The sequence below is a fragment of the Rhinolophus sinicus genome, linkage group LG06 (assembly GCF_036562045.2).
Source record: "Rhinolophus sinicus isolate RSC01 linkage group LG06, ASM3656204v1, whole genome shotgun sequence".
In the NCBI taxonomy this organism is placed as follows: Eukaryota; Metazoa; Chordata; class Mammalia; order Chiroptera; family Rhinolophidae; genus Rhinolophus; species Rhinolophus sinicus.
The window spans coordinates 95,140,100-95,167,472 of record NC_133756.1 but is presented as its reverse complement, the minus strand read 5'-3'; the positions used below and the strand labels follow the sequence as shown (position 1 = coordinate 95,167,472).

At 36.9% G+C, this 27,373-nt stretch overlaps 1 protein-coding gene across 4 annotated transcripts in view; it reads right to left on the bottom strand.

The window, feature by feature from the left end:
• PDGFD (platelet derived growth factor D) overlaps positions 1-27,373 on the bottom strand; it is a 256,110-nt gene that overhangs the window by 81,612 nt on the left and 147,125 nt on the right. For 2 of the 4 annotated variants that reach the window (XM_019716793.2, XM_019716795.2), the window contains exon 2: positions 435-621. In XM_019716793.2, coding sequence (XP_019572352.1) covers positions 435-621 — 187 coding nt within the window. Of the gene's footprint in view, positions 1-434; positions 640-27,373 lie in introns of all 4 variants that reach the window. The other 2 variants (XM_019716792.2, XM_019716794.2) reach the window with 1 other exon arrangement.

Here is a 27,373-nt window from a genome sequence, read left to right as displayed (position 1 = left end):
GGGACCATCACTGTGCAGGGGTTACAGCAGCCTGGGTTACAGTTCCTGGAACCATGCAGGGTGGCCATTCTTTAAGCCCATGGCGGTCTTGGACCAGAGCCACAAGACTGCTGCAGGTGACCCGGGATTATGGGATGTATACATCTGCTCACAAAGGCTGTTCTAGGCCTGGCCAAGGCAGGGGACTCCAGATTCTCTCCTCCTCTGGGGGTCATGCAGCCTGGCTCTGACAGGTGTGAAAGTGAGTTTCTGTGAGTCAGCCGGGTTCCTAGGCCCCCTGCAGCGGCCCTCTGGGCTCCAACTTATGTTGCCTGCTAGGACTGACATGAAGGATTTTTTAAAAAGAAGTGGTGCATCTTGAGAGGAAAGTTTTTAAATTCCTCTTATTTTCACCTTGAAAGAGTCCTCTAAAATGAGTTTTCTTCTCCACTTACCTACAGATATCATTTTCTGCTTCCTCTAATCCAAACTGATTGTCAAAGACTAACTGTATCCTTGTTTTCTCCTGGGAATGGAGCCTCCATGTCAGAAGCAGGTTCCTGGGATAGCTGTTTGGGAAGCGGGGACTCTGCACGTGGCCATTTCCTGTCACCTGGATGGTTTCGTCTCTTCGGTACAAGTCTGTGAGGTGATTGCTCTCTGTTAGTAGTCACAACTTGTAGAAATTAGTATGTTGCTCCAATTACAGGAAAGTAAAAAAAGAACAGTTTAAAACACATCACATTTCAAATCACTTCTTGATTTTGTTTAAAAACATAGGACCAAATGGTAGCCTTCTGGTTAAACAAACAACATATATATTTCTTCTATTGTCTCCTACCTCCCAAAATTCTTCACAAATTTAGACGTGATGCCTAATACTTTGTATTAGGTTGGTACAAAAGTAATTGTGTGGTTTACAAGGTTAAAAATAAGTGCAAAAACTACAAGTACTTTTGCACCAACCTAATATTTTGGAGGCTGTCTTAACATCATTTTGATAAGCAAAAACTAATAATTATCTCAGAACTCAGGTTAATTTTGATTGGAATTAAAATAAGCAAATGATTTCAAGTAGTTCATCCTTTTTCTTTTCAATGCAATATAATAAACATTTTTTTTTACACTGACAGTGTAATAGTATATCTTCCGTGATTAGCACAGGAGGTACAAACTCAATAAATATTGCGGAATGAATGAACAAATGAGTGAAAAATGAATTAGAAGAATCTAAGGGTGTTTAATGACTATATATTTTATATTCAAGTGACATTTTCCAGTGGTTTGTCCATCATAAAAAGTCACAATTCTTTGTCTTAGTTTTTGGTGACTTAAAATAGGTCTAATTCATATTCTATTTTCTTTGTGTTGTATAATAAAAAGTTTGTCTGGTTTTTGTCCTGGGTTCCTGAGAGGAAACTTCTAAACCCTTAGAATTTTCCAAGTAATAGAAGTGTTCTTATTCACGGTTGGACTTTGGGACCATACCTGAGTTTATGCAAATAAGGTGACTCACTGTAGGCCCCTAAGTTGTTTCAGGATGGGTGCTGGCCACAACAGAAAGGCCATGTGATTAAAGGGTTAGATCTCTGAGCCTGCTATCAGCCTGACACCCCAACATCCCTGGAGATAAAAGGGCATTGGTGATTGAGTCCAATCATATTGCCAGTGACTCAATCAATTCTGCCTACAAACTGAAAGCCCAATAAAAACTCTGGTCACTGGGGCTTGAGTAAGCTTCCTGGCTGCTGATAAACATTGATGTGATGGGAGAGTGACCTTTCCTGAGGAAAGGAAAGTTTCACACTTGAGACCCTCCCAGAGCTTGCTTGCCCTATGTGTTTATTTGTCTGGTCTTGATCTGTACCCTTTATAGAAAAACTGTTGTTGTAACTATAGAGCGTTCTTGAACTCTGAGTTGTTCCAGCAAAGTTTTCAACCTGAGGGTAACCTTAAATCTGTAGCCAGTTGGTCAGAAGCGAGGGTCGCCTGGGAACCCCCAAACTTGTAGCTGGCATCTGTAGAGCAGTCTTGTAGGGACTGTGCCTTCAACTTGTGAAATATGACTTAACTTAACTCTCAGTAGTTTCTATTAGAACTACATTGCACAGTGGATCCATTTTTCATTTCTCCCAATATCCAAAGTTCTTTTCACTTTAGGTTTTGGCTTTTTAGGCCCCCTCATAAGCAGATCTCCAGCCACAGTCTATTAGTGTTCTTCTGCAGAGACTTTACTTGGGGCCTATAATTCAGTGAGCCTGGTCAGGAAGGCTTAAATTGCTGGTGGAAACCACTGAAAGTTGGGGCTGCTGAGGGTGGCTCTTAAAGTTTCCAAAATAAGAGGTGGGTGAACAAAGAAACAGCATGTGAAATCTAAAATCTTTTCCCCCTTTTACAAACGTTCTTATTCACATGGAATTTTCAACTATTTTTTTTTTTTTTTTTCACTCATTCTGTGTTTAATGTGTGGTGGTTGCCCAGTGAAACTTTGTGTGGGAGAGAAAATTCTAGGAAGAGCAAAAGTGGCTGAAGGATGTCACACTCCCTGCCTGCAGACTAGAGCACTGGCTCTGCAGTTACATCACTTCCAGCCAGCTCGGCTAAACTCAACCTCCTAGGTGTCACTGATAGCTTTTCCAGTTGACCTTTTTCTTTTCCCTTGACCTCGTGCTGAATACATAGCTATGAAAATTACTTGTCTACTTATTTTGTCATAAGGGGCTTTTAGTAAATGAGTAAAGGCTGTTTGTTAGGGAGACTGATGTGAGCTATCAATCAGTCAGTCAACAATCATTTATTAAGCACAGATTCTAAACAATACAGTAATTTCAACACTTCTATCACTTGAGTATTACTGTTATAGTTTTTGCCATATTTTCTTATCTCAAGTACTGTTATTTACTTAATATTTCTTTGAAGTGACATTTTTAATCAAAAGCAAATCTATTCTAAAAGTTTATATCGATGATATAAATAGCAACTAGATACTATTTGCAATGAATAGAAAGTAACTATAAATCTAAATACTGTGTTTCCCTGAAAATAAGACCTAGCCAGACAATCAGCTCTAATGCATCTTTTCTTTTTTTTTCAATTCTCTAATTTTACTGTTTTTTGTTTGTTTGTTTGTTTGTTTGTTTTTAATCGGGGAATATTGGGGAACAGTGTGTTTCTCCAGGGCCCATCAGCTCCAAGTTGTTGTCCTTCAAACTAGTTGTGGAGGGCGCAGCTCAGCTTCAAGTCCAGCTGCCATCTTCAATCTTTAGTTGCAGGGGCGCAGTCCACTATCCCACGTGGGAATTGAATGGGTAACCTTGTTGTTGAGAGCTCGCGCTCTAACCAACTGAGCCATGCAGCCGCCCCCTCTAATGCATCTTTTGAAGCAAAAATTAATATAAGACCCACTCTTATTTTACTATAATATAAGACCAGATATAATATAATATAATATAATATAATATAATATAATATAATATAATATAATACCAGGTATTACATTAACTTTTGCTCCAAAAGATGCATTAGAGCTGATTGTCTGGCTAGGTCTTATTTTTGGGGAGACACAGTATATAACTATTACATTTTTAAATATCCATATCAGGTGCACATATTTATCATTTGTAAAATACGAGGATTGGGTGGCACATTTTCTCTTTGGTCTCTTTCAGGGGTAATATTCAATGGTTTTATTTTATTTTATTTTGTTTTATTATTTTATTTTACATTTTTATTGTTCCAGATGCTATGTTACATTCACATATAATTTAATATTGTTTAAATAACAGTTCCTGCCTTTGTTGACCTGAAAAACAAAGTCAGTGCATATCACACAAGTATAAAGGATGCACAAAGGAACATAAAGTGCTGAGTGTGAATGGTGGATTGGAGGCAGGAAGAGCTGCAGGGCTGGCATGGTGCATACAAGGTCTATGCATGTGATCACAGTAGGAGGACTGTTTCGAGCAGAGTCCAAGGGGCCCCAGTGTGACATATGGGAGGCCACAGACTTTAAAGGAAAACTATGTAAATATGTGAAAGCCAGGCAAAAGTAACTGCACTTGATATGGGTAGAAACAGGAAACCTCTGGAAAAGGTGAAAGACTTCTTGAAATAAAAGATTAGTCTGTTGGTTCTATGAAAAATGAACTGGCGGGAGAGCACCTGCAGTGGGAATGTCTCCTAGCAGGTACAGTAGCCACCCCCTTCTCTGCAGGCGATATGTTCCATAGCCCCTAGTACATGCCTGAAACAGTGGATAGCACCCAATTCTATAGATACTATGTTTTTTTCTATACATACATACTTGTGGCAAAGTTTAATTTATAAATTAGGCACAGTAAGAGATTAACAACAATAATAATAAAACAGAACAATTATAACAATATACGGTGATAAAAGTTATGTAAATGTGGTAATTTGTTTCAGGAGATCTCCTGATGAGGTCTTTGTATATGAGGTGTGATCAACTACTGTGACTGTTTAAATTAAAAAACAAATATATTATATATATATATATATATATATATATATATATATATATATATATATATAATAGTAAAAGACACATTGCCATTAATCCCTCTCAAAACACTCCCCTTTACTTTGAATACACTTATCTCATCATTCTTGCCACTTTCTTAAGGAGTTCCGGAAGTCCTCTTTTGTGAGTGTCTTTAGGTGCGCTGTCTTGAAGTCCTGAATCATTTTGACTTTGGGGAAGAGCCAGAAGTTGCACGGTGCCCGATCCAGTAAATAAGGTGGATGAGGACACACCGTAATGTTTTTATTTGACAGAAATTGCCATATATCAGAAGTGATGTGTGACACAGAGCCTTTCTGTTGTGATCACAAAATACAGTGAATGCTGCTGCCGAGTGCCATCCAACGGAAAAGCAGAGATCTTCAACATGGTAAGCGGTGCATCTAGCCTTAGTAACAGTGTGTGACAAGTTTCAATTTGTTCAGTGCAGTCAGTTGGGTGTGAGCTACAGCTGAGAGATGGTGTGTTTTAAAGTGTACCATAAATTATCCTCCATTATGACAATGCTCCCTGTCACACACCGCTTCTGGTATGGCAATTTCTGTCAAATCAAAACATTACGGTGTGTCTTCATCCACCTTACTCACAGTGCGACTTCTGGCTCTTTCCCAAAGTCAAAATGACCATGAAAGGTAAATTTTTTTAATCAATTCAGGACATCGAGGCAGCCACTACAGCACAACTAAAGACACTCAGGAAAGAGGATTCCAGAACTGCTTCAGAAAGTGGCAAGAATGATGGGATAAGTGTGTTCGAAGCAAGGGAAAATATTTTGAGGGGAATTAATGGCAATGAGTCTTTTACCGCAATAAATTTTGTTTTTTAAACATTCACCATATTGTTTGATCACACTGTGTATACTCAAATGCTATCTGGTGCAACATGTTGCCATTAATCATAAAACATTTTCTATTCATGTCTTCCACCCAAAACTTGAATGCCTTTCCCATCTTAGCTAAGCACTTATCATGCACTGTGGCCATAACTTTTGCGGTTTGAGGTACAACAGCAAAACTATCACAAATTTCTTTCTCCTTTCTCACAGATAGAAGATTCGTTCTTACTGTAGATTTTAGCAACCTCAGTATACAACTCTTTTTCTTATTAAGTAGAGGAATTTGAGCTTTTTATTTAAAGGAAGCACTTTAAGTCTTCGTGGCATATCTGAATTGCCAGCATCACTACTCTTGCACTTTAGGGCCATTTTTTAAGTAAAATAAAGGTATTCAAACACAAGCACTGTGATACCTTGGCAGTTGATCTGATAACCAATATGGCTACTAAGTGACTGATGGGCGGGGAGTGTCTACAGCATGGAGATGGAGCGGGACTTGGGAGATTTCATCACGCTATGAAGAACATGGGCACTTGTAGAGATGTCTGTAAGTAGGAAAGGGGTTTCTTTTTCTCCCCCAGAACATCATTAAAGACAAGATTGTCTTAAAAGTACTAACTCTGCTTATAAATGAAACACCAGTTATATATATATATATATATATATATATATATATATATATATATATATATATATATATATTTTTTTTTTTTTTTTTTTTAAGAAAGCTGTGGTGGGAGTGGGTAGGAGGGGCTCTCCTAGTTTGATTAAGACAAAACTTGTTTCCAGTTTTATAAAGTTACCACAGACCTATGTTGTACTATATTGAATTGGATGCCAAACAAACAAACAAACAAACAAACAAACAAACAAACCACAAGTTTTCTGATTTATTTTCCCTGCAAAACAAAATACTGCCAAAATCTACATATAGTATACAAGCTAAATATGAATAACAACACTGTTATACTGCTTATTTTGTGCAAGGCATTGTTCTAAGCACTTTGCATGTTTCACTTACAGAATCTAAATTCCTTATTACATATGACCTTGTGTGTGTGTGTGTGTATGTGTGTGTGTGTGTATGTGTGTGTGTGTGTCCATATATACTTATAAAAACTCACTGAGGTAGATATTATTATCACCATTTGACAGATGAAGATTTTGAGGCACAGAGAGGTCAAGTAACTTCCTCAAGTCACAGAGTTAGTAAAGGGTGGAGCTAGAATACAAACCCAGGCAATCTGGTCTCCAGGCTAATACTCTTAGCTACTGTTCAATAGAAGGTATTTATTTTTAGTTTGAATTTTGCTAGAGGGAATTTTAGATTCTTTGCTAGCTGTAATCCACTTTGACTTTTGAATCACATTGTTTAGATATAATTTATAACTTCATGTCAACTCAGTGCTAGTCTTAGCAGAAGTATTATGATGAATTATAGATTCAGACAGCAATCAACCTATCAGATTAAACCTGAGATAACTACCAAGTATTTTATATAAAGTCACATTCCTGAATGAAGGTGTTTACTTCGGTGTTCCAACAATAGCAAACATTTATGGAGCAATTATTATGTGTCAGACACTCCAATAAGTAGTTTAAATACTCTACTTCATTTAATACTTACAACAACCCTATGCAATTAGTAATATCCCTGTTTTGCAAAGGAAGCTCCGAGAGTTTAAGAAACCTGTGACCTCAGGGCATAAAGCTAGTGGTGGAATCAAGATTTGTCCCTAAGCAGTTTTTCTTTACAGCACACTCTTTCAACTAGATGACTGTACTAGCTGTTAAACTACAAAAATATGGTATCAATTTTCCCTGAAAATGAGACCGGGCTTTATATTAATTTTTGCTCCAAAAGACGCATTAGGGCATATTTTCAGGGGATGTCTTATTTTTTCATGTACAACAATTTACATTTATTCATGTACAACAATCTACATTTATTCATTTATTCATGTACAAAAATCTACATCGATTCAACTACAGTCATGTCATCTTCTTTTGGAACATGGTTATATCTCTCCAAACCCCGAATTCTGGGTTGAATTTCTTGCGACTCCATTTCCTGTAGAACCATTGGCCCCAATCTCTCATGTCCAGCAATAGAGCTCTCCTTAAATGAGCACTTCTTGTCCATGTAGCCTGCTCGCAGTGCATTGGCAACACAGCTGTCAGTGATTTTATCCCATGAATTCTTCACCCAAGTCACGACCTCTTGCAGGTTAGGCTTCACAAAGTTTCCATGCTGATTTCTCTCCATTATATTTTCAGTGGATCATTGATTTCCATGTGCAAATGGTCCTTGAATGGCTTGTTTACTGCAATATCAAGAGTCTGGAGATAGGCACTCATTCCTGTGGGAATCATTATTTGATCAATTCTTCTCTCTGCAAGGAAGTTCTTCATGTTTTCTGCATGGTGAGTGCTGGCTGAATCCCAGACTAGCAGACCTCTTTACCCACCTTGCAAAACAAGTGACAGCATTAAAACGACCCACTTCCTTATAACTGTTTGTATGCCTCAGGTTTTTTCGGTTTCAAGAACATAAATGCCTGAAACATGTTCAACCTTATCTTTCTTGCCCTTAGTGATGATTAGAGTTGGGGCTTTCTTTCCATCCACACGAATTGCCAAAATACAGGTAACACGTGCAATTTCATAACTAGTGAAAGTAATATAGATTGATGAGGCACCCCTCTGATCAGTTGTCATCAGTTGTCATTCGAGATCATAAACACTGTCATTGGCCCATAAACACTGCAGTTTCATCCATAGCAATCATGTTGGAGAGTTAATATTTAGAAAAGTTAATGCCATCAACAGAGGACTTGAATGCAAGTGCACGTTTAATAACTTCAGTATCTTCCACCTTGTACAGTATTGTCGATCTTCTCAGAGACATTTCACATCACTGAAGGAAGCCATCCAACCAGAGTTGTAATGCTTTGAATTCTTCTGGGGATATTTCTAACTGGTACCATTGCAAGGGCAAATGCTTGAATATCAGCCCTGCGCACAACCAAAACCTTTGCTCTCCTATCAGCAATCCATTCACAGATGATGTCTCCCAGCTCAAGAAATAATGGTTACCGACCTGATTCACACTTGCTCTTCTTAGCATTTCCCTTATCCATCTGTTGACTGAGGTTATCATACTCTGCTCACCATTTTCAGACCAATCAGAGATCCAACTGCTTCTCTTTGCAGAAAGCCATTCGCTTCTTGACCCGGGAGTCCTCCACGATTCCTTTCTTACTTGATGGAATAGCTCTTTCGTTTTGCACTCATCTTGTCTGGGGGTCAAAATATTATTCCCTTTAAATCTACCATTAAATCAAGTGTTAATTGAAGGCTTATAAGATAGGAGTGGCAACAAAAATGATGACATTTGAGAATGATGGTCCTCACAAAAGCGACGAAAAATTGCAGGCACCAAAATTCAGAAAACGTTTGTTTATTTCACATGAGTGCATTAAGTACATCTGTTACAACACACAACATGTTGAATTATGAAGATTCATATTAGACACAACCATGTCTGTTCGTTATGAAGAGCGCACATTATTTGTGCACTGTGTCTGTACTCCAATTGGTCATTTGGCAATAAGTCTCAAGTTCATCTGTTTACATATGCATTTACCTCTCATCCAAAGGCGCCCACTTGGGTATTTACAAATACTTAATTATAATTTATTTTATCATTTATTTTAAGTATTAATGTCAATAGTATTATTTATTTATATTTAATTATATATTAATATTATTATTTTATAATTCAATACACCTGTTGTGTGTTACAACAGACGTACTAAATGCGTCCATCTGGCTGACGATCTTAACAAGGGCTTATTTTTGGGGTAGGGCTTATATTACGAGTATCCTGAAAAATCATGCTAGGGCTTATTTTCTGGTTAGGTCTTTTTTCGGGGAAATATGGTATATATCATTTTTTATTGAATTTATCTCTCTATATAGCAAGAATATAAGTTCTTATTCTGCATTTTAATACAGAAGGAGGTTTATATGCTCAAAAACTCTGAGGTATTCATTTAACTTAAAAAAAATGCCAATTAAAATATTTAAAAAAAGAGAGAGAGAATGAAAGGGAGATGTCATAAAAATGGCGGCGTGAGGTGAGCCTCTTGAAATCTCCCCTGGAATTTACAACAAATTTAAATATAACTCCACAAAGGACTCCCTGCACAGCAGACAGGCAAGACTAAGAGGTACACTGCTGCAATCATCTAAAGGTGGGCACACTGCATGACTTGGGGGGAGGGAAGGGAGAAGTGCAGAGATGGGGCTACCTGGGCATAGAATACAGACCGGGCTCAGTGTTCCGCTGCATTCCAGAACTACTACAGCTGCGGGTAAGGGAATAACTTGGACTGCTAGGGCTCTGCTTATGGCCCACAGGGCTGAGGGCACAGCATGTAACATGGCTAAATACAATGCACATGGCAGAGATCTTGGAGCAAAGACTGAGAGAAGAAAGCTGAAAATGGTGGTTTAAGCCCTCACTGCAGAGCAGAGAATGGAAGTCTTAGGTACTGAACCTAGTTGCCCCCTCCCTACACACCCAGAGCTTGCCCTGCCCCCACCTGCCCAGTGCTAGAAGTGGAACAGTAGCAGAGTCAGATCAAAATAACAGAATATTTGCAGTTCTGAGAATTGTGGTCCACAGACATGCACTTGCAGCCCAACTAGTTCCAGCAAAGGGCAGGGAACTGTGGAAGCAGGACTGACTGTGGTGGTGGTTGCTGCCATTGTTCTGAGCCATCTCTCACAACACACACTGTCCCTGTCCCCACCTATCTGGGAGGATCCTGCAGAAGTAAACAGAGCTGCTGAAACACAAGGGCTCTGAATCTGGTGCAGGAAGAATTTTGGAACTTCAAAAGCTCTCTGCATCCCCCCATGGAGGCAGTGACTTATGACCCAGGTGAACTGTTCACAGAGGAGAAGCCCACCTTCCCAGGAATCCCCTATTGTGTGAGAAGCCGGAATAGTGCAGAAAAAATACAACACTACAGTGTGAGAGACAATAAAAGGCTGCAGTCTGAGAGAAAATAAAACATTCTACCAACACCTACTGGAAAACAAAAGAAAGACTTATATCTATCAACATGTTACAGAACCCACTCCTGTACACATCTAGGAAGAGAAATAATAAATCATTAATAGCCATGAATAACCAAGATAACAAGATAGCTCAGAAAGAAAGTGACAAGTCTCCAGTAAATGAACTAAAGACATTGTACTATATGACTTAAATGACAGAGATTTCAAGATTGCAGTTCTTAAAAAACTCAACGAGATGCAAGAAAACACAGACAGGCAGTTTAATGAACTCAGAAACATAATCAAAGAACAAAATGAATATTTTACCAAAGAGATTGAAATTTTAAAAAAGAACCAAATAGAATTTCTGGACATTAAGAACTCGGTTAAAGAAATGAAGATTGAAAAAGCCAGCTTAGGTAGTAGAGTTGACTAGATGGAGGAAAGAATCACTGACATCGAAGATAGAAATCTGGAAATGACATGGATGGAAGAAGAAAGAGACTTGAGACCTAAAAGAAATGAAAGAACTCTACAGGAACATTCTGACTCCATCAGAAAAAGCAATATTAGAATAATGGGCACACCAGAAGGAGAAGAAAGAGAGAAGGGGACAGAGAGTACATTCAAACAAATAGTCAACGAGAACTTCCCAAACTTGTAGGAAGAACTGGATCCTCGAATCCAAGAAGCAAATAGAACACCTAATTACCTCAATTCCAATAGGCCTTCTCCAACACACATTGTATTGAAGTTGTCTAAAATCAATGACAAAGACAGAATCCTCAAGGAAGTTAGGGAAAAGAAGACAGTAACCTACAAAGGAAAGCCCATTGGATTATCATCAGATTTTTTTTTTAGCAGAAACTCTACAAGCCAGGAGGGAGTGGAATCAAATATTCAAACTATTAAAAGAGAGAAATTATGAACCAAGAATAATAAATCCAGCAAACATATCCTTTAGATATGAAGGAGGAATAAAGACCTTTCCAGGTAATTTTCTACCACATGACCTGCACTACAAGAAATACTGAAGGAGGCTATCTGACCAGCATAAATAGGGATAATTTGTGGCAACCAAAACATAAAATGGGGGAGAGTAAAGGCCTCAACCGGAATATGGGAATGTAGAAAGTAAGCATGCTGAAGAAAATGTAATACTCTAAATATGAAACTTTCTTTTCCATAAACTTAATGGTAATCACTCAAAAAAAAAAAAAAAATCCCAACCTGAAATATATTCTGTAATAAAAGAAGAAACACAGGGAAAAATTATAGAATACCACCACACAGAAATAACTGACAACAACAAAAAGACAAAGAAACAATGGGAGACAGTCTTACCAGGAAACCAAAGACAGAATGACAGGAAATCCTCACATATCAATAATCACCCTAAATGTAAATGGACTGAACTCACCAATAAAAAGGCACAGAGTAGCAGATTGGATCAAAAAACTAAACCCAACCACATGCTGCCTCTAAGAGACACATCTCAGCTAAAGGACAAACACCCACTCAAAGTGAAAGGGTTGAAATTGACACTCCAAGAAAATGGTATCCAAAGAAAATCAGCTCTAGCCATACTGATGTCAGATGAAACAGACTTCAGGATAAAAAAGGTAACAAGAGACAAATATGGACATTTCATAATGATAAAGGGGATTATACAACAAGAAGACAACCGTCATCAATATTTATGCCCCAATCAGGGAGCACGAAAATATACCAAGCAACTACTAACAGAACTAAAGGGAGAAATTGACCAAAACACAATTACAGTAGGGGACAAATTTGTCATTGACAGCTATGGATAGATCATCCAAACAGAAAATAAACAAATAGCAGCCCTAAATGACACATTAGATGAAATGGACATAATTGACATTTATAGAGCACTTCATCCTAGAACATCAGACTATACATTTTTTCATAGTGTACATGGAACATTCTCAAGGATAGACCATATATTGGGACATAAAACTAGCCTCAGCAAATTTAAGAAGATTGAAATCATACCAAGCATATTCTCTGATCACAAGGCTTTGAAAGTGGGTATCAACCACAAAAAAAAAAAAAATCCCAACCTGAAATATATTCTGTAATAAAAGAAGAAACACAGGGAAAAATTATAGAATACCACCACACAGAAATAACTGACAACAACAAAAAGACAAAGAAACAATGGGAGACAGTCTTACCAGGAAACCAAAGACAGAATGACAGGAAATCCTCACATATCAATAATCACCCTAAATGTAAATGGACTGAACTCACCAATAAAAAGGCACAGAGTAGCAGATTGGATCAAAAAACTAAACCCAACCATATCCTTCCTCCAAGAGACACATCTCAGCTACAAGGACAAGCATAGACTCAAAGTGAAAGGGTGGAAATTGACACTCCAAGCAAATGGTATCCAGAGAAAATCAGATGTAGCCATACTGATATCAGATGAAACACACTTCAGGATAAAAAATATGGACATTTCATAATGATAAAGGGGACTACATAAGAAGAAGACATATCATTCATTATTTATGCCCCCAATCAGGGAGCACGAAAATATACCAAGCAACTACTAACAGAACTAAAGGGAGAAATTGACCAAAACACAATTACAGTAGGGGACAAATTTGTCATTGACAGCTATGGATAGATCATCCAAACAGAAAATAAACAAATAGCAGCCCTAAATGACACATTAGATCAACGGACATAACTGACATTTACAGAGCACTTCATCTTAGAACATCAGAGTATACATTCTTTTCTAGTGTACATGGAACATTCTCAAGGATTGATCATATATTGGGACATAAAACTAGCCTCAGCAAATTTGAGAAGATTGAGCATACTAAGCATATTCTCTGATCACAAGCTTTTGAAAGTGGGTATCAACCACAAAAAAAAAAAAAAAAAAGGCAGGAAAAACCACAAATATGTGTAGATTATACAACATACTTCAAAGAACAACTGGGTCAAAGAAGAAATAAGAGGAGAGATCAAAAGACATAGAAAAAAATGAGAATGAAAATACATCCTACCAAAATTTTTGGGATGCAGTGAAAGCAGTTTCAAGAGGGAAATTCATAACATTACAGGCGTATCTCAAGAAACAAGAAAAATCCCAGATGAACAACCTCATGTTACACCTTAAAGAACTGGAAAAAGAAGAACAAATGAAACCCAGGGTCAGCGGAACAAAGGAAATAATAATCAGAGCAGAACTAAATGAAATAGAGAACAAAAAGACAGTAGAAAAAACTTATATGGCAAAGAGCTGGTTCTTTGAAAAGATTAATAAAATTGACAAACCCTCAGCTAGACTCACTAAGATAAAAAGAGAAAAGACACTAATAAATAAAATCAGAAAAGAAAGAGGGGAAGTTATAACGATGCCACACAAATACAAAGGATCATCCAAGAGTACTATGAAGGACTGTATTCCACCAAATTCAGTAACCTAGAAGAAATGGACAAATTCTTAGAAACATATAGTGTTCCTAGGCTGAATCAAAAAGAATTGGAAAATCTAAATAGACTGATCACCAGTAAGGAAACTGAATCAATCATCCAAAACCTTCCCAAAAGCAAAAGTCCGGGACCAGATGGCTTCACTAGTGAATTCTACCAAACCTTCAAAGAGGATCTAAAACCTGTCCTACTCAAACTCTTCCAAAAAATTGAATAAGAGACAATACTCCCTAACTCATTTTATGAGGCCAACATTACCCTGATACCAAAACCGGGTAAGGATAACACAAAAAAAGAAAACTATAGACCAATATCTCTGATGAATACAGATGCAAAAGTCCTAAACAATATTCTAGCAAATCGAAAGAAGCAAGGCATTAAAAAGATTATACATAATGACCAAGTGGGGTTCATCCCAGAAGCACAAGGATGGTTCAACATATGCATATCCATCAATGTGATACAGCACATAAACAAAATAAAGGACTAAAATCATATATCAATTGATGCAGAAAAAGTGTTTGACAGGATAAAACATCCTCTTATGATTAAAACACTTAATAAAATAGGTATAGAAGGAAAATACCTTAACATCATAAAGGCCTTATATGACAAACCCTCAGCTAATATCATAATTAATGGTGAAAAACTGAAGCCCTTTGCTCTATGTTCAGGAACACGACAGGGCTGTCCTCTATCACCTCTGCTTTTCAACATAGTGTTGGAAGGCCTGGCCAGAGCAATCAGGAAAGAGAAAGAAATAAAAGGTATCGAAGTTGGGAATGAAGAAGTTAAATTGTCACTCTTTGCAGATGACATGATGCTATATATAGAAAACCCTGAGGACTCTGCCAAAAAGGTATTAGAAACAATCAACGCGTACAGTAAAGTTGCCAGCTACAAAACCAACGTACAACATTCCATTGCATTCCTATAAACTAACAATGAAATCTCAGAAAAAGAAATAAAAAAAAAATTCCTTTTGTAGTTGCAAGAAAAATAATAAAATACCTAAGAATAAACTTAACCAAGGATGTGAAAGACTTATATGTTGAAAACTATAAGACATTTTTAAATGAAATTGAAGAAGACACAAAGAAATGGAAAGACATACCGTGCTCATGGACTGGAAGAATCAACATAGTTAAAATGGCCATATTACCCAAAGCAATATACAGATTTAATGCAATCCCCATCAAAATCCCAATGGCATTTTTTAAAGAAATAGAACAAAAAATCATCAGATTTGTATGGAACCACAAAAGACCCCAAATAGCCAAAGCAATCCTAAGAAAAAAGAACAATGCTGGAGGTATCACATTTCCTCATTTTAGCTTGTACTACAGGGCTACAATAATCCAAACAGCATGTTATTGGCAGAAAAACAGACACGTAGACTAATGGAATAGAATTGAGAACTCAGAAATAAAAACACATAGATATGGACAGACAATTTTTAACAAAGAAGCAAAAAACATACAATGGAGAAAAGACAGCCTCTTCAATAAATGGTGCTGGCAGAACTGGAAAGCCACGTGCAAAAGAATGAAACTGGACTGCTATCTGTCACCATGTACCAAAATTAATTCAAAATGGATCAAAGACTTAAGCATAAGACCTGAAACAATAAACTTCATATCAGAAAACATAGGTACTAAATTTATGGACCTTGAGTTCAAAGAGCATTTTATGAATTTGACGCCAAAGGCAAGAGAAGAAAAAGCTAAAATAAACGAATGAGACTATATGAAACTTAAAAGCTTCTGCACAGCAAAAGAAACCATCGACAAAATAAAGAGACAATCAACTGAATGGGAGAAGAGTTTTGCAAACAGTACCTCTGATAAGGGGCTAATATCCAAAATATACAAGGAACTCATACAGCACAACAACAAAAAAACAAAGAACCCAATTGAAAAATGGGCAGAGGACCTCAAGAGACATTTCTCCAAAGAGGACATACAAATGGCAAATAGACATATGAAAAAATGCTCAACATCACTAATCATCAGAGAAACGCAAATGAAAACCACAGTGAGATATCACCTCACCCCAGTCAGAATGGCTATCATCAGCAAGTCAAATAGTAGGCAGTGTTGGAGAGGCTGTGGAGAAAACGGAACCCTCATACACTGTTGGTGGGAATGCAGATGGTGCAGCCACTGTGGAAGGCAGTGTGGAGGTTCCTCAAAAAATTAAGTATAGAATTACCGTATTACCCAGCAATCCCTGTCCTGGGTATCTACCGCAAAATTCTGAGAACATTTATCCATAAAGACACGTGTGCTCCAATATTCATTGTAGCTTTATTTACGGTGACCAAGATATGGAAACAACCAAAATGTCCTTTGATAGATGAATGGATAAAGAAGTTGTGGTATATATACACAATGGAATACTATTCAGCAGTAAGAAAATATGAAATAGCACTGTTTGTGACAACATGGATGGAATGGATCTTTAGATTATAATGCTAAGCAAAATAAGTCAGAGAGAAAAAGTAGAGAACCATATGATTTCACTGATATGTGGTATATAAAACTGAAAACAACAAAAGAACAAGACAAACAAATGAAGGAACAAAAACTCATAGACATAGACAATAGTTTAGGCGTTACCAGATTGTAAGGTGGGAGGGGGCTTTAGAACGAGGTCTAATATATAGTGATGGAAAGAGAACTGACTGGGTGGTGAACACACAATATGAGCTATAGATAATGTATTACAGAATTGTACACCTGAAATCTATGTAACTTTCCTAACTATCATCACCCCAATAAACATTAATCAAAAAACAAAAACAAAAAAACAAAAAATGTTGTATTTGTCTATTCTGTGTCCAACCCTTTAGCAAACTCAACTTACACAATAAAGTGTTCCAGGAGCCCATTAAAAATCACTGCAGGCACTACCATTTATCTCTGGAGTTCATCTAGAACAACCGGTCTCAAAGTTGTGGTCCTCAGACCAGCATCATTAGCAACATCTTCTTGGAGCTTGTCAGAAACGCAAATTTTCAGGTTCCGCCTGGACCTACTGAAGTAGAAATGCTAGAGGTGGAGCCTAGCACTCCTTGTTTTAATAGCCCTGCAGGTGATGCTGATGCTCCTGAAAGTTTGAGATTCACTGACCATCTCATACTTTCTACTATTTTGCTTCTTATTCTAGACTTCCTCGGTTCCTGTATCTCCCTGCTTTGACTCTGTACCTCATGTCTGATTTTTCATCTTGCGTCTCAACTGATGACTAGTCTTAGAATCCCTCTCCTCTCCTTGACCTTGAAACCTCTTCCAGGATATCATTACTGATAAACAATGACCTAGAAGAAGAGGTCATGTGCTTCAGTGCCTTTGACACTGAACAATTGGGTCTCACCCCTTATTTAGCTTTCCCCATGTCATGGAAAAGTCATTCTAGGTCCCAGTAGATGTATTTAGTAATCCATTGTCACATATTATAATGCTTAAGGAGAAATGAAATTTCAAATAAAGGTGATACTTTTATTTCTTCTCCCCAGATCATATTATCTATGACAACATAAGATGCAAAGGGCAAATGCTGAGTTGTTGAAGTAAAGATTAGGATATGTCACCAATGATTCCATAGGAACAAGCAATGATACAGTTTTGGACTGTGCCACCTCACACAAATTCAGTGGAACAGGAAAGACATACTCATTTGCTCCACTATCCCCACAAGAAATCCAGGAGCCAGCAGCATGACTAGTAGTCACAAACCCTATATTCTGCAGCTACAAGCCCAAAGCAAAGACTGGTCATTGAGTCAATCAGGAAATTACCAACTTGCAAAGGGATTTATTACAAAATTCCATTTGTAAAATGGCTGTTCCATGATCATGCAATGTATCATAGAAACAATATTTACCTAGAATGTAGCTGAATGATATATACACCAGTCTCACTTCTGCTGTGAAACAACCACTTAGTTTTTGTAGGGCACAATATAGTTTAGAAGCATCAGTTTTGTAAGTCTATCAAAAACAAGTTGACAAAAATGTAGGCAGTAAGTATCATTGCTTTGCTTCTTTTTCTCTTTTAAATTAAATTTTGTTTTGCTACTTTTACAGGTCATGAAATCAACACAGAGAAGTTAAAGTGATTTGTTGCAAATCAAAAGAAAGAAAGGCCACTTGAATTCAGCTCTATCAGGTTCTAGTCCTGGTGACTTTCTCCCACTAAATCAAACACACCAACCACGTCATCTTTCTGGCTTCTATTTCTTAAATTAATACTTTAAGGAGTTGGATAATGTAGCATTTAAGATTCCTTTCAGGTCCAAATGACATGAGACCTCAACAATTTTCTTTGAAGGGAACAGAATTGTCAGTAGTTTGATCGTAATTAACAGACACACGTGAGGCAATGATGGGACAATGGAATCTGAAATCCAAAGTCTTCAATGGGATAAATAGATACCTTTTCCACCTTGTAGACTAGTTCTACGAGTATACAGTGTGGATATGCTGGACAAAAGGATGATTCACATCTAGGCCACATGGAGTAGAACTCTTAAAACTTCATGATAGTACTCAGAATTGTGAACAATTTAAAACTTATAAATTGTTAATTTCTGGAATTTTCCCTTTAATATTTTTGAATAGCAGTTGCCTGCAGGTAACTGAAATCATGGAAACTGAAACAGCAGATAAAGGGGGACTTTGTTAAATACATACACGAATGGATAGTTACAGCAAATAATGCATATTAAGAGTTCTTAAAAACTGAAAGGCATTTTGAAGTAAGATAAAAAAAAAAAAAAAGGCAGTTTGATCATAAACTTGAAAAATGCCCAAATACTTCATTTCTAAGAAATTCAATTTTGATGCAGCCAGTGGGCCTGACATTGTGGGAACACATTTAGTGTGAACATTAAAGGATTATTTTGGGGGGAGTTCCATTGAAATGATCTTTCTTGCCATCCAGTATAGACAATAATTCTGAAATAACTACGTCCTCTTCTGCACTATTTCCTCAAAATCTATACTACTAGGTTCACCATAGTCAGGTCATACCCCTCTTGAAAAAGCTGTGACCAAGAAAGAAAAGAAGAACAACGCTGGAATAAAAGCAGGAGAGTTTCTTGTTATATTTGGGGACTCCTCTCAGATCTGTTGACTAATATACAAAATCGTGTGACTGATTAGATCTCACAGGTTCTCATCTTATGCAACTACCTCATTTAGAATAGCAAGCCCAGCAACCTAACCAAGAGTCAGGTCTGTGCCTTGCCTAATGTATTATTACTACTACTACTAATAAACTTCCTCAAATAATCTTGGCACGCTCCCTCAATGAATAACAACATAGTACAGAAAACTGTCCTAAGTCACAAAATAGTACTTTTGTTGGTGAGACGTAGTGTAGTGTTCTGTAGAAGAGGGAAAAAGAAACAAGGGAGAGACGGAGAATATAAAAGAGAGTAGGGCAGGGAGTCCATAATTTTAAAATGAATATGTCACTTTGTAGAACAGGCCCTGAAATACACAATTGAGATCAAATTGAATTTAATTAGATACTTTTCCACAAGTGATCCCCTAACTTAAAGAGCACAGGGTTGGAGTCTCACTGTGTGAACTGCTAAAGTGAAAATTAGACTTTGTTAACAATGTTAGTTTAAAAATCAGTGTGAAAGTATTTTCAGCATTTTTTTCTCAGTGTTTCCTAAGGCACTGCAGCTTGCAATCAATGAACTAAATTCCTCCTGGGACTGTTAGTGGGGCAATCTTCATTAAGGAATTTAGGGTTAACACCTGGCACATGTTTCTAGTACGAACCAGTCTTCCAAAAGCCCTTATCAGTTCGCTAAAAACAACAGTCACCTGTGCTTACTCTACTTTTAAGCAACTCAAGAGCAAAGCTGATTAAATGTCAGATATTTATTTAGAATTCTCCAGCACAGATTTTTCTAAGAAGTCAGTAGTAACAAAAATCCTTTCTGTGTATGAAGATTTGGGGAGGAGTGAATTGGGTGACAGTTTTATATATATATATATATATATATATATATATATATATATATATATATATATATATATATATATCACATATATGTGTATATATATACTATGTATACATATATATGTGTATATATGTATATATATTAATTATAGTTCCTTTTGGCATAAACCAAAGTATAAATGTTTCATAAACAACCTTTCGCATATTAATAATTTAGAAACAATATTTTTGGAGAGTAATCACTTGATAATTCCCTGAGCTCAAAATTCTTCTTCTTTAAGAACTTTAGTCCATCAAAAAAGGGAAAAAAGGACCATAAATTTCTTTTGAACATTTGCCAGTAATAGTCACCGGGAGTGTAGTAGTGCTCAAAGTACTACTGTATTTCCCTGAAAATAAGATCTAGCCTGACCAGCAGCTCTAATGCATCTTTTGGAGAAAAAATTAATGTTAGACCGGACCTTATTTTACTATACTATAAGACCGGGTCGTATATAATATAAGACTGGATCTGTGGGGACAGAGCCAGGAGTGCAGTTTCCAGGCTCTCAGCCTCACGTGGAAAGGTGCTGGCTCAGGTAGTAAATGGCCATCAACTGTAATTGGATGGCCATCAGCTGTGGCTAGTTGGCTGTGAACTGTAACCAGTGAGCCATTGGCAACTAATGTAACTGTCGTGGCTACACTAGAGAAAAATGGGAGCTAGCAAGAAGATGGTGGCTGAGCTAGCAAGAGCAGATTGCAGTTAGCACGGCAGGTTGCAGCTAGCAAGTGAGGTTGGTTGGCAGTGAGAAGTGGTTGTGGATAGTGTGGCTCCTGCCTCCTGTGTCTCCAACCCAGCCGCCAGTGAGAGTATAGTGGTATGACTCCCCTACCTATAGCTTCGTGGGTGTTCCTTTTTGGCCTAGCCACATCCTGCGTTCTTATGTGGGGAGCCGGAGCTGAGACCCCGCAGGCTGCCCCGCGTGACACATGGCACAGCGAGCAGGGTCTCCTGCATGACGCCCCACACGACAGGATCTTATATTAATTTTTGCTCCAAAAGATGCATTAGAGCTGATGGCCCGGCTAGGTCTTATTTTGGGGGAAACAGAGTACATTGATATTATTCCGCTCGTCACTAGATCTTTTAGTGTGCAAGGGTTTGTTTTGTTTCTGCACAACAGTGAACATTTATATACTCTTTCTTTCCAAATAGCTTGAATTTTATAGGTAGGTTACAGAAGTGATTACAAAATTATAGTAAAATGGAAATTATTTTTGGTTTAGTTTTTGAAAATAAAAATCAATAAAAATAAAGACTGCCCTAAAATAGCCATACTATATTATATCACATTAGGATGATTTATATTAATTAATTCTCTGATAATTCTCTTTTCTTCTATTTAGTCCTTTCGTGCTGTGATGATGTTTACATATAAAGGATGTGCAAAAAAAATATGAAACAATAACATTTAGAACAGTGGCAGATGGAGAAGGGCGATGCTGATGCCATGACAGAAAGCATTACAGAATGAAAGGCTGCTGAAGAGAGACCTTTTCACTCATATCAACTTAATATCCAGAAAACAATTCAACCATAATGACAAAAATATCTGCTTTAACCACTGCCAACATAGCTCAGAGATATAGAACGGTAATAGGCAAAATAGAAAGAAAAGTAATACCCAGGAAGAGTGAGATTTAGCATTTTTTCCCTAGAAAACATTTATTATAGAAAAAACAACATTTCTATAAACATTGTCTTGGAAGACAATTTCAAGTGTGAACTTGACGTACTGACAGAGTGAGAGTTTTCTGAAATTATTTTATAGGGTAAGTTTCAGGAGGAAGTAATCAATCCAAAGAAGCTGATACGGGATTGAACAGTGTGGAACGAGAAGATGATCTTGCAATAAAAATTATTATCCTAATAATGAAAAACGTGATTCGTGTGGCAAGACAAATGTATTTTCTTAGTGACATCTGGCTAAAGGGCTCATCAATTCCTAGGAGAAACCTGAGAGTTAATAAAGGAATCACATGGCTTATTATTTGTGGTTTGTATATATATCTACATCTTTGTATAATATGTACAATAGTTATATCTCATGTAATACATGCATATATGAACACTTTATGCATATGTATAGTTATTCATAAATGTTTATTAAACCATGTGGCTTTAGTTCTATTTATAGATTCAGTCATTTCTCAAAAACAAAGTCCAGAACACTTTTTTCACATATTGATATTTCAAAATAGGGAAATATAGTTACTGTTAAAGGTAACTGGTTGTTAGAAAGTGGAGCATGTTGGGACATACTTGTCATAAATTTTGTGTCATGCTTAGGAGATAACTATTCATCTAATTTCAACCTCAGATATTTGCATTGGCAGTACCATATACAGATAAATTATAACTTATATTTGGATATCTGAGTGTAACTTAAAATGCCTTTATAAAGGTTGTACTAAAATAAAATAAAAGTTTTTCTGCATGTAAATGAGGATAAAAAAAGAGGTGGAAAATGTAAATATAATAAAAAACGGAGAAATGATATCTCATCCATATTCTCTTGCAAAGAAATAATCAAGTTCTTTACAGGACCAAAGCTGAGAGATATACAAGTAAATAGAGCCGAATTTTGATTTGTCTTTGAGGTTCAAAACACAAATCTCCTTCCCACCTCAGACACAAACTTAAAGGCAGTATAAATTACCATACATCTTAGAATAAGTCAAAGAATTGTCAAAACTATGAGATATTAATGCAAATAACCCATACATTGCGATGGTGATAAACATCCATTTGTCAAAAGCTGATGGCTTTCAAGAGAATGATATGTAACTCATGTAAGCTAAAAATGATATGATAATTATAGAAAATGCAGATGAATTCCCAGTGTTCTTCAGTATTCTTTAAAATGTTGAGTCCTAAAAATACTAAGCTAAGCAAATCAAGATCATACACACAGTGATTATGAAAAAAGTCATGTTACCTTGAAGCTGTGCATCAATACTGAAGGAAGAAGTGATTTTGAAGACTTTTAAGAGACAATTAAAAAAAAAAAAGGCTTGAACTTGGATTTTCATTGGGATAATGAAATAAAGTTTATACCTTTAAGGATAAATTCTTGCTATCACCATTTTATTAAAAACGCATTTTATGTGCTTTTAATGTGGACCTTTCTTTTCCCCGCACAAAAGCCATTTCTAAATCAATGTTGGGTTTTACAATGAATGGTATTTTAGAATGAAACAAGCTTTTTTTTTTCCATGTCAAATCTCATGCTAACCTGTCTCTACAATACTGTTAGCTGGTCTGGTGAGCCTCTTCCATGGATTCTTCCCGTGTATCATGCATAGTCATAGTGGTATTAGTCAGGAGAGGTTAGATTATGCTAGCCCAAATCTCAGCATTTTTTTGTTTTTTTTCTCCCCCTTTCTTCTGTCTTCCCCCCACTCCAGTTCAAGCCATTGTTTCTCAGTCTAGTTGTGTAGGACACAGCTCCCTGGCCCATGCTGGTATTATGAGCCTTGTGCTTCTCCCTGCTGAGGAAGTCGGTCGCCGGTTAACACATCACAGCAGCTCTCGCTGGCCACTCACGCTGGCCACCGGCCGCTCCTGGCAGCACACACAGTAGCCCACAGTTGTGCTACCTGTGGCAGCACAGCAGCCCAGTTCCAGGGAGAGCCTTTGTTCACCATCTTAGCTGTACAGGGCACAGCTCACTGGCCCATGTGGGAATTGAACCAGTGACCTTGGCGTTAGGAGCACAGTGCTCCAACCACAGCGCTGCAACCACCTGAGCCACTAGGCTGTCCCAATCTCGGTGGCTTTAACAACAAAGTTTTATATCTCGCTCATACCGCATGTCCACTTTGGGTTGGTGGGGCGCTGCTTCATATTTTCTCACTCTGGGATCTGAGTTAAGGAGGCATCATCGTCGTAATGTTAACAGTCACAGCAGGGGGAAACCAGGAGATGAAGAGTTGCCCATTGGCTTTTTAATTGCTTATGTTTACATTTCATCAGTCAAAGTTAATCATATGGCCAGACCTAACTTCTCACATGGTGAGCTCCTGGAAGAAAAGGAGAACTGGAAAGTGATGAACAGTTCTAGTTACTACTGCAATTCTTCATGTGTTTCCCACACACTGAAATGAAGGCTTGACTTGTCCTTTTGTTTTTCAATTGGTAGCATGATCTATCCATACACTGAATAACATCTCATTATTTTACTATAAATTGTTGCAATGCTGGTGGGAGAGATGGTCAGGAGAGAAATGGATAGGGGCAGAGCATTCAAAGATGAAGACTTGATGACTACAGAGGAAGAAAAATAGTGCTAAGGTACAAGAAAATATATTTGAAGACGTGATCTTGATTGTTTTTAGAACTTGTCTTTCGAGAGATGCTGTGTTTTCCCCAAAATAAGACCTAGCCGGACCATCAGCTCTAATGCCTCTTTTGGAGCAAAAATTAATATAAGACCCGGTCTTATTTTAATATAAGACTGGGTAATATAACATAATATAATGTAATAATACTGGGTCTTATATTAATTTTTGCTCCAAAAGATGCATTAGAGCTGATGGTGTGGCTAAGTCTTATTTTGGGGGCAACATGGTGGCAAATAGTTTACCCACTAGGTAAACTTGAATGGTGATGGTTTCTTACAGTACTAGCTTGAAAAGAATTCTGAACCTGTTCTATATAAATGGGGAAAAATAGAAATGATTAGGAATGTCTGAAACAGACAGAGCATGTTTTTGCCTTTCCTTGTTTGTATCACTCATTTTAACACTAAATCATATTCGACGTCTCCTTGGGGCTCTACACTTAGCTTTCTTCTTGCCTGTTCAACAAGATTGTACATTTCTAGATAGCACTATTATTCACAGTGGGTACCTAATAAACATTTGTTGAATAAATATTTACTTGGAAGTAACATAGAACAAATGGGTGGTTTACCACTATAGGAGCAAAGAGATCTCTGGGCAAATTAAATCTATGTAGTACATCATTTATATATTCTTCAGAATATACGTAAATGTTAGGTTAAAATAATAATTTTCACAAAAGCTAATATTTACTAAATATATCCAGGTACTATAATAAGTGCTTAATGTTTATTGGTCTATTTGAAGTTCAAAGGAACCTTATGCATTAGTCCTCATTACTACCACTTATTCAGAAACAGTGAGTCACTTGCTTACATGTAACAGTGACACATTTTATTCCATTCTTTGTTTACTGACATCATGACTTATTTTAATTGCAGCACCTACTCTAACTTTAAGTAGTAGACAATCAGATATCTGTAACCAGTGAAGAAGATCAAGAGGAGAGAACTGAACAAATAAGGTTAATAATCACTGGATTTTATTCTTCTCTTCATCTCTTTACATATGCAGTTGTTTTGGTGCCGGTCACCACACATAGCAAGCTTATTTATCCATGGTTCTAGGATCTTGCACCGTCCTTCCCATCTAGCATATGTTCTTTTAAGTGTTTGTGGCAGGAGTAAATAAGTTAACAAATAAAGGAACTGTATGAGTTCATATATGATACTGCAGAAGAGGTTATTTTCCATATCAAGATTGCCCTGCTTATTCTCTATAACCGTACCCTCAAAGCAAAAATTTAACAGCAAATAACATTATATTTGATAGGGAAAACTAAGTTAAATAACTAAGACATGGTCATATGTTTGGAATATATGTACATGATATAGTCAGACTGTCAAATTAGGAACTTGTGAATATTCTAATACATAGCATGCTTTAGAGATTCATAAAAAGGCTTGATTATTTTAAAAAATTATTTTAAAGGCTTAATTTCTTGTTAAACCACTCCTGTGGTAATCTAAACTCATTTTTTCAGATGTGGTAATAGTAAAGCTCTGACCTTTAATAAAGGACAATTCATTCTACCATTTAATAAATACTGCAAATGATGTAACTCTGTGTACATAAATTGTGAAAAGAAACATATTTGTGGAGCTAAGTAGGCAATGCAGAGGCCTACTATGGTTATGCTAGCAAACTGGAAGGCTATATGGAAAAAAATGACTAATGATATACCAGCATCTGTCTGGCTTCCCTGGGAATCCATATATTAATAATGAGCCGATTATTTCTAACATGACTAGCAGATAAGAAATCTGAAGCTCTTTTCTGGGATAAGACCCAAAGTCGTCCATATCAGCATTTCCTGAGATGCTAAAGAGTGCCTGATAGGACTCAGAAACTGCGTTTAGATAGCAGAGCAGGTTCAGGTTGTCATCATTAGTATGATGCCACTAGGCAAAATGGGCAAGTTCGGGGTCCTTCTGTTACTCTTGTTTATGCAAAGGAAAAAAAAAAAGGATGACTTTCAATTTCCATCATTTTAAGGCTTCTAGGATGTTGCTAGTATATCTGTTGCTCTGAACTGTTATTTAATATATGCATTTTTTATTTTATTCATACACCATGAGTAATGGTTTTTAAACCTTAGATTTTCTTCTGAAACAGCCTCATTAAAATTCTAACTTTTAAATTGAACTAACGTTCCTAATCTTCTGTGACATTGCTACTGATGCCATGCTATGAGAAGCCAGTGACTGAAACGAGGTCCTATTTCTCCTTAGATTGACAGGCTACGGCTTCAAAAAGAAATGCAATTTTGTTTATTCTCAAGTGGTCTCAGGTGTGAACAAAGCTACAATTTTTTTAAGTTTATCTTAGAAAAAGTCCACTTTGAGAGGCATGAAGAACTACAGTTCATCACTTTTGGTACTTCAAAATAAAAAAGAAAAGTAAAGACAACATTGCCTTAGCATCTGTAATTTTAAAAAGCGTTTTAAAGTACCTGTGCACATACAAAAGCTATCTGTTTAACATTTTCCTTAAATAAAACGGTGTATGCAAAAGCACAGTTTTCCAACTAGCATATGTGTCTACATTAGATCTAGAGGTATATATAGAATAAAATAGGGTTTTGGGAAATGTGAAAACTGAATAAATTAAAAAGTACCAGAATATTAGTATGCATTAAACAATTCAGAATGGCATATTTCACTAAATTATGACACTGTGTGAGAGTTTTGTGTGGTTGTTCAATTTAGCTGTTCATAGATTTTCCATTTCTATTTTCACTTTTGGTTAAAGACCCAAAGCCTGTACTTTCATGCATATAAAGAGCTCACATGGAAACTACACTGAACACCAGCCGGTTTTTACTATCCATTTCATGTTTGTGCTACAGAGTCCAAAACCTCAATAGAAATGCATTCTCTCTTGACTTAATGAATTTTTGAAGAGCAGTCAGTGCTCAAGAAATATTTGCTGAGTGAATCCTTCTGAAATTCTGCACATAGGGAGAGGGCTTTCCCTTTATTTGCATAGCACCACACATGTAATCAATCCACTGATCTCACAGGCTATTTAGGCTGCATGTAACAGATGACCAAACTAAAAATGACTTAAAGAAAATGTGTCATCTCACATAGGAAGTCTGTAGGTAGAACT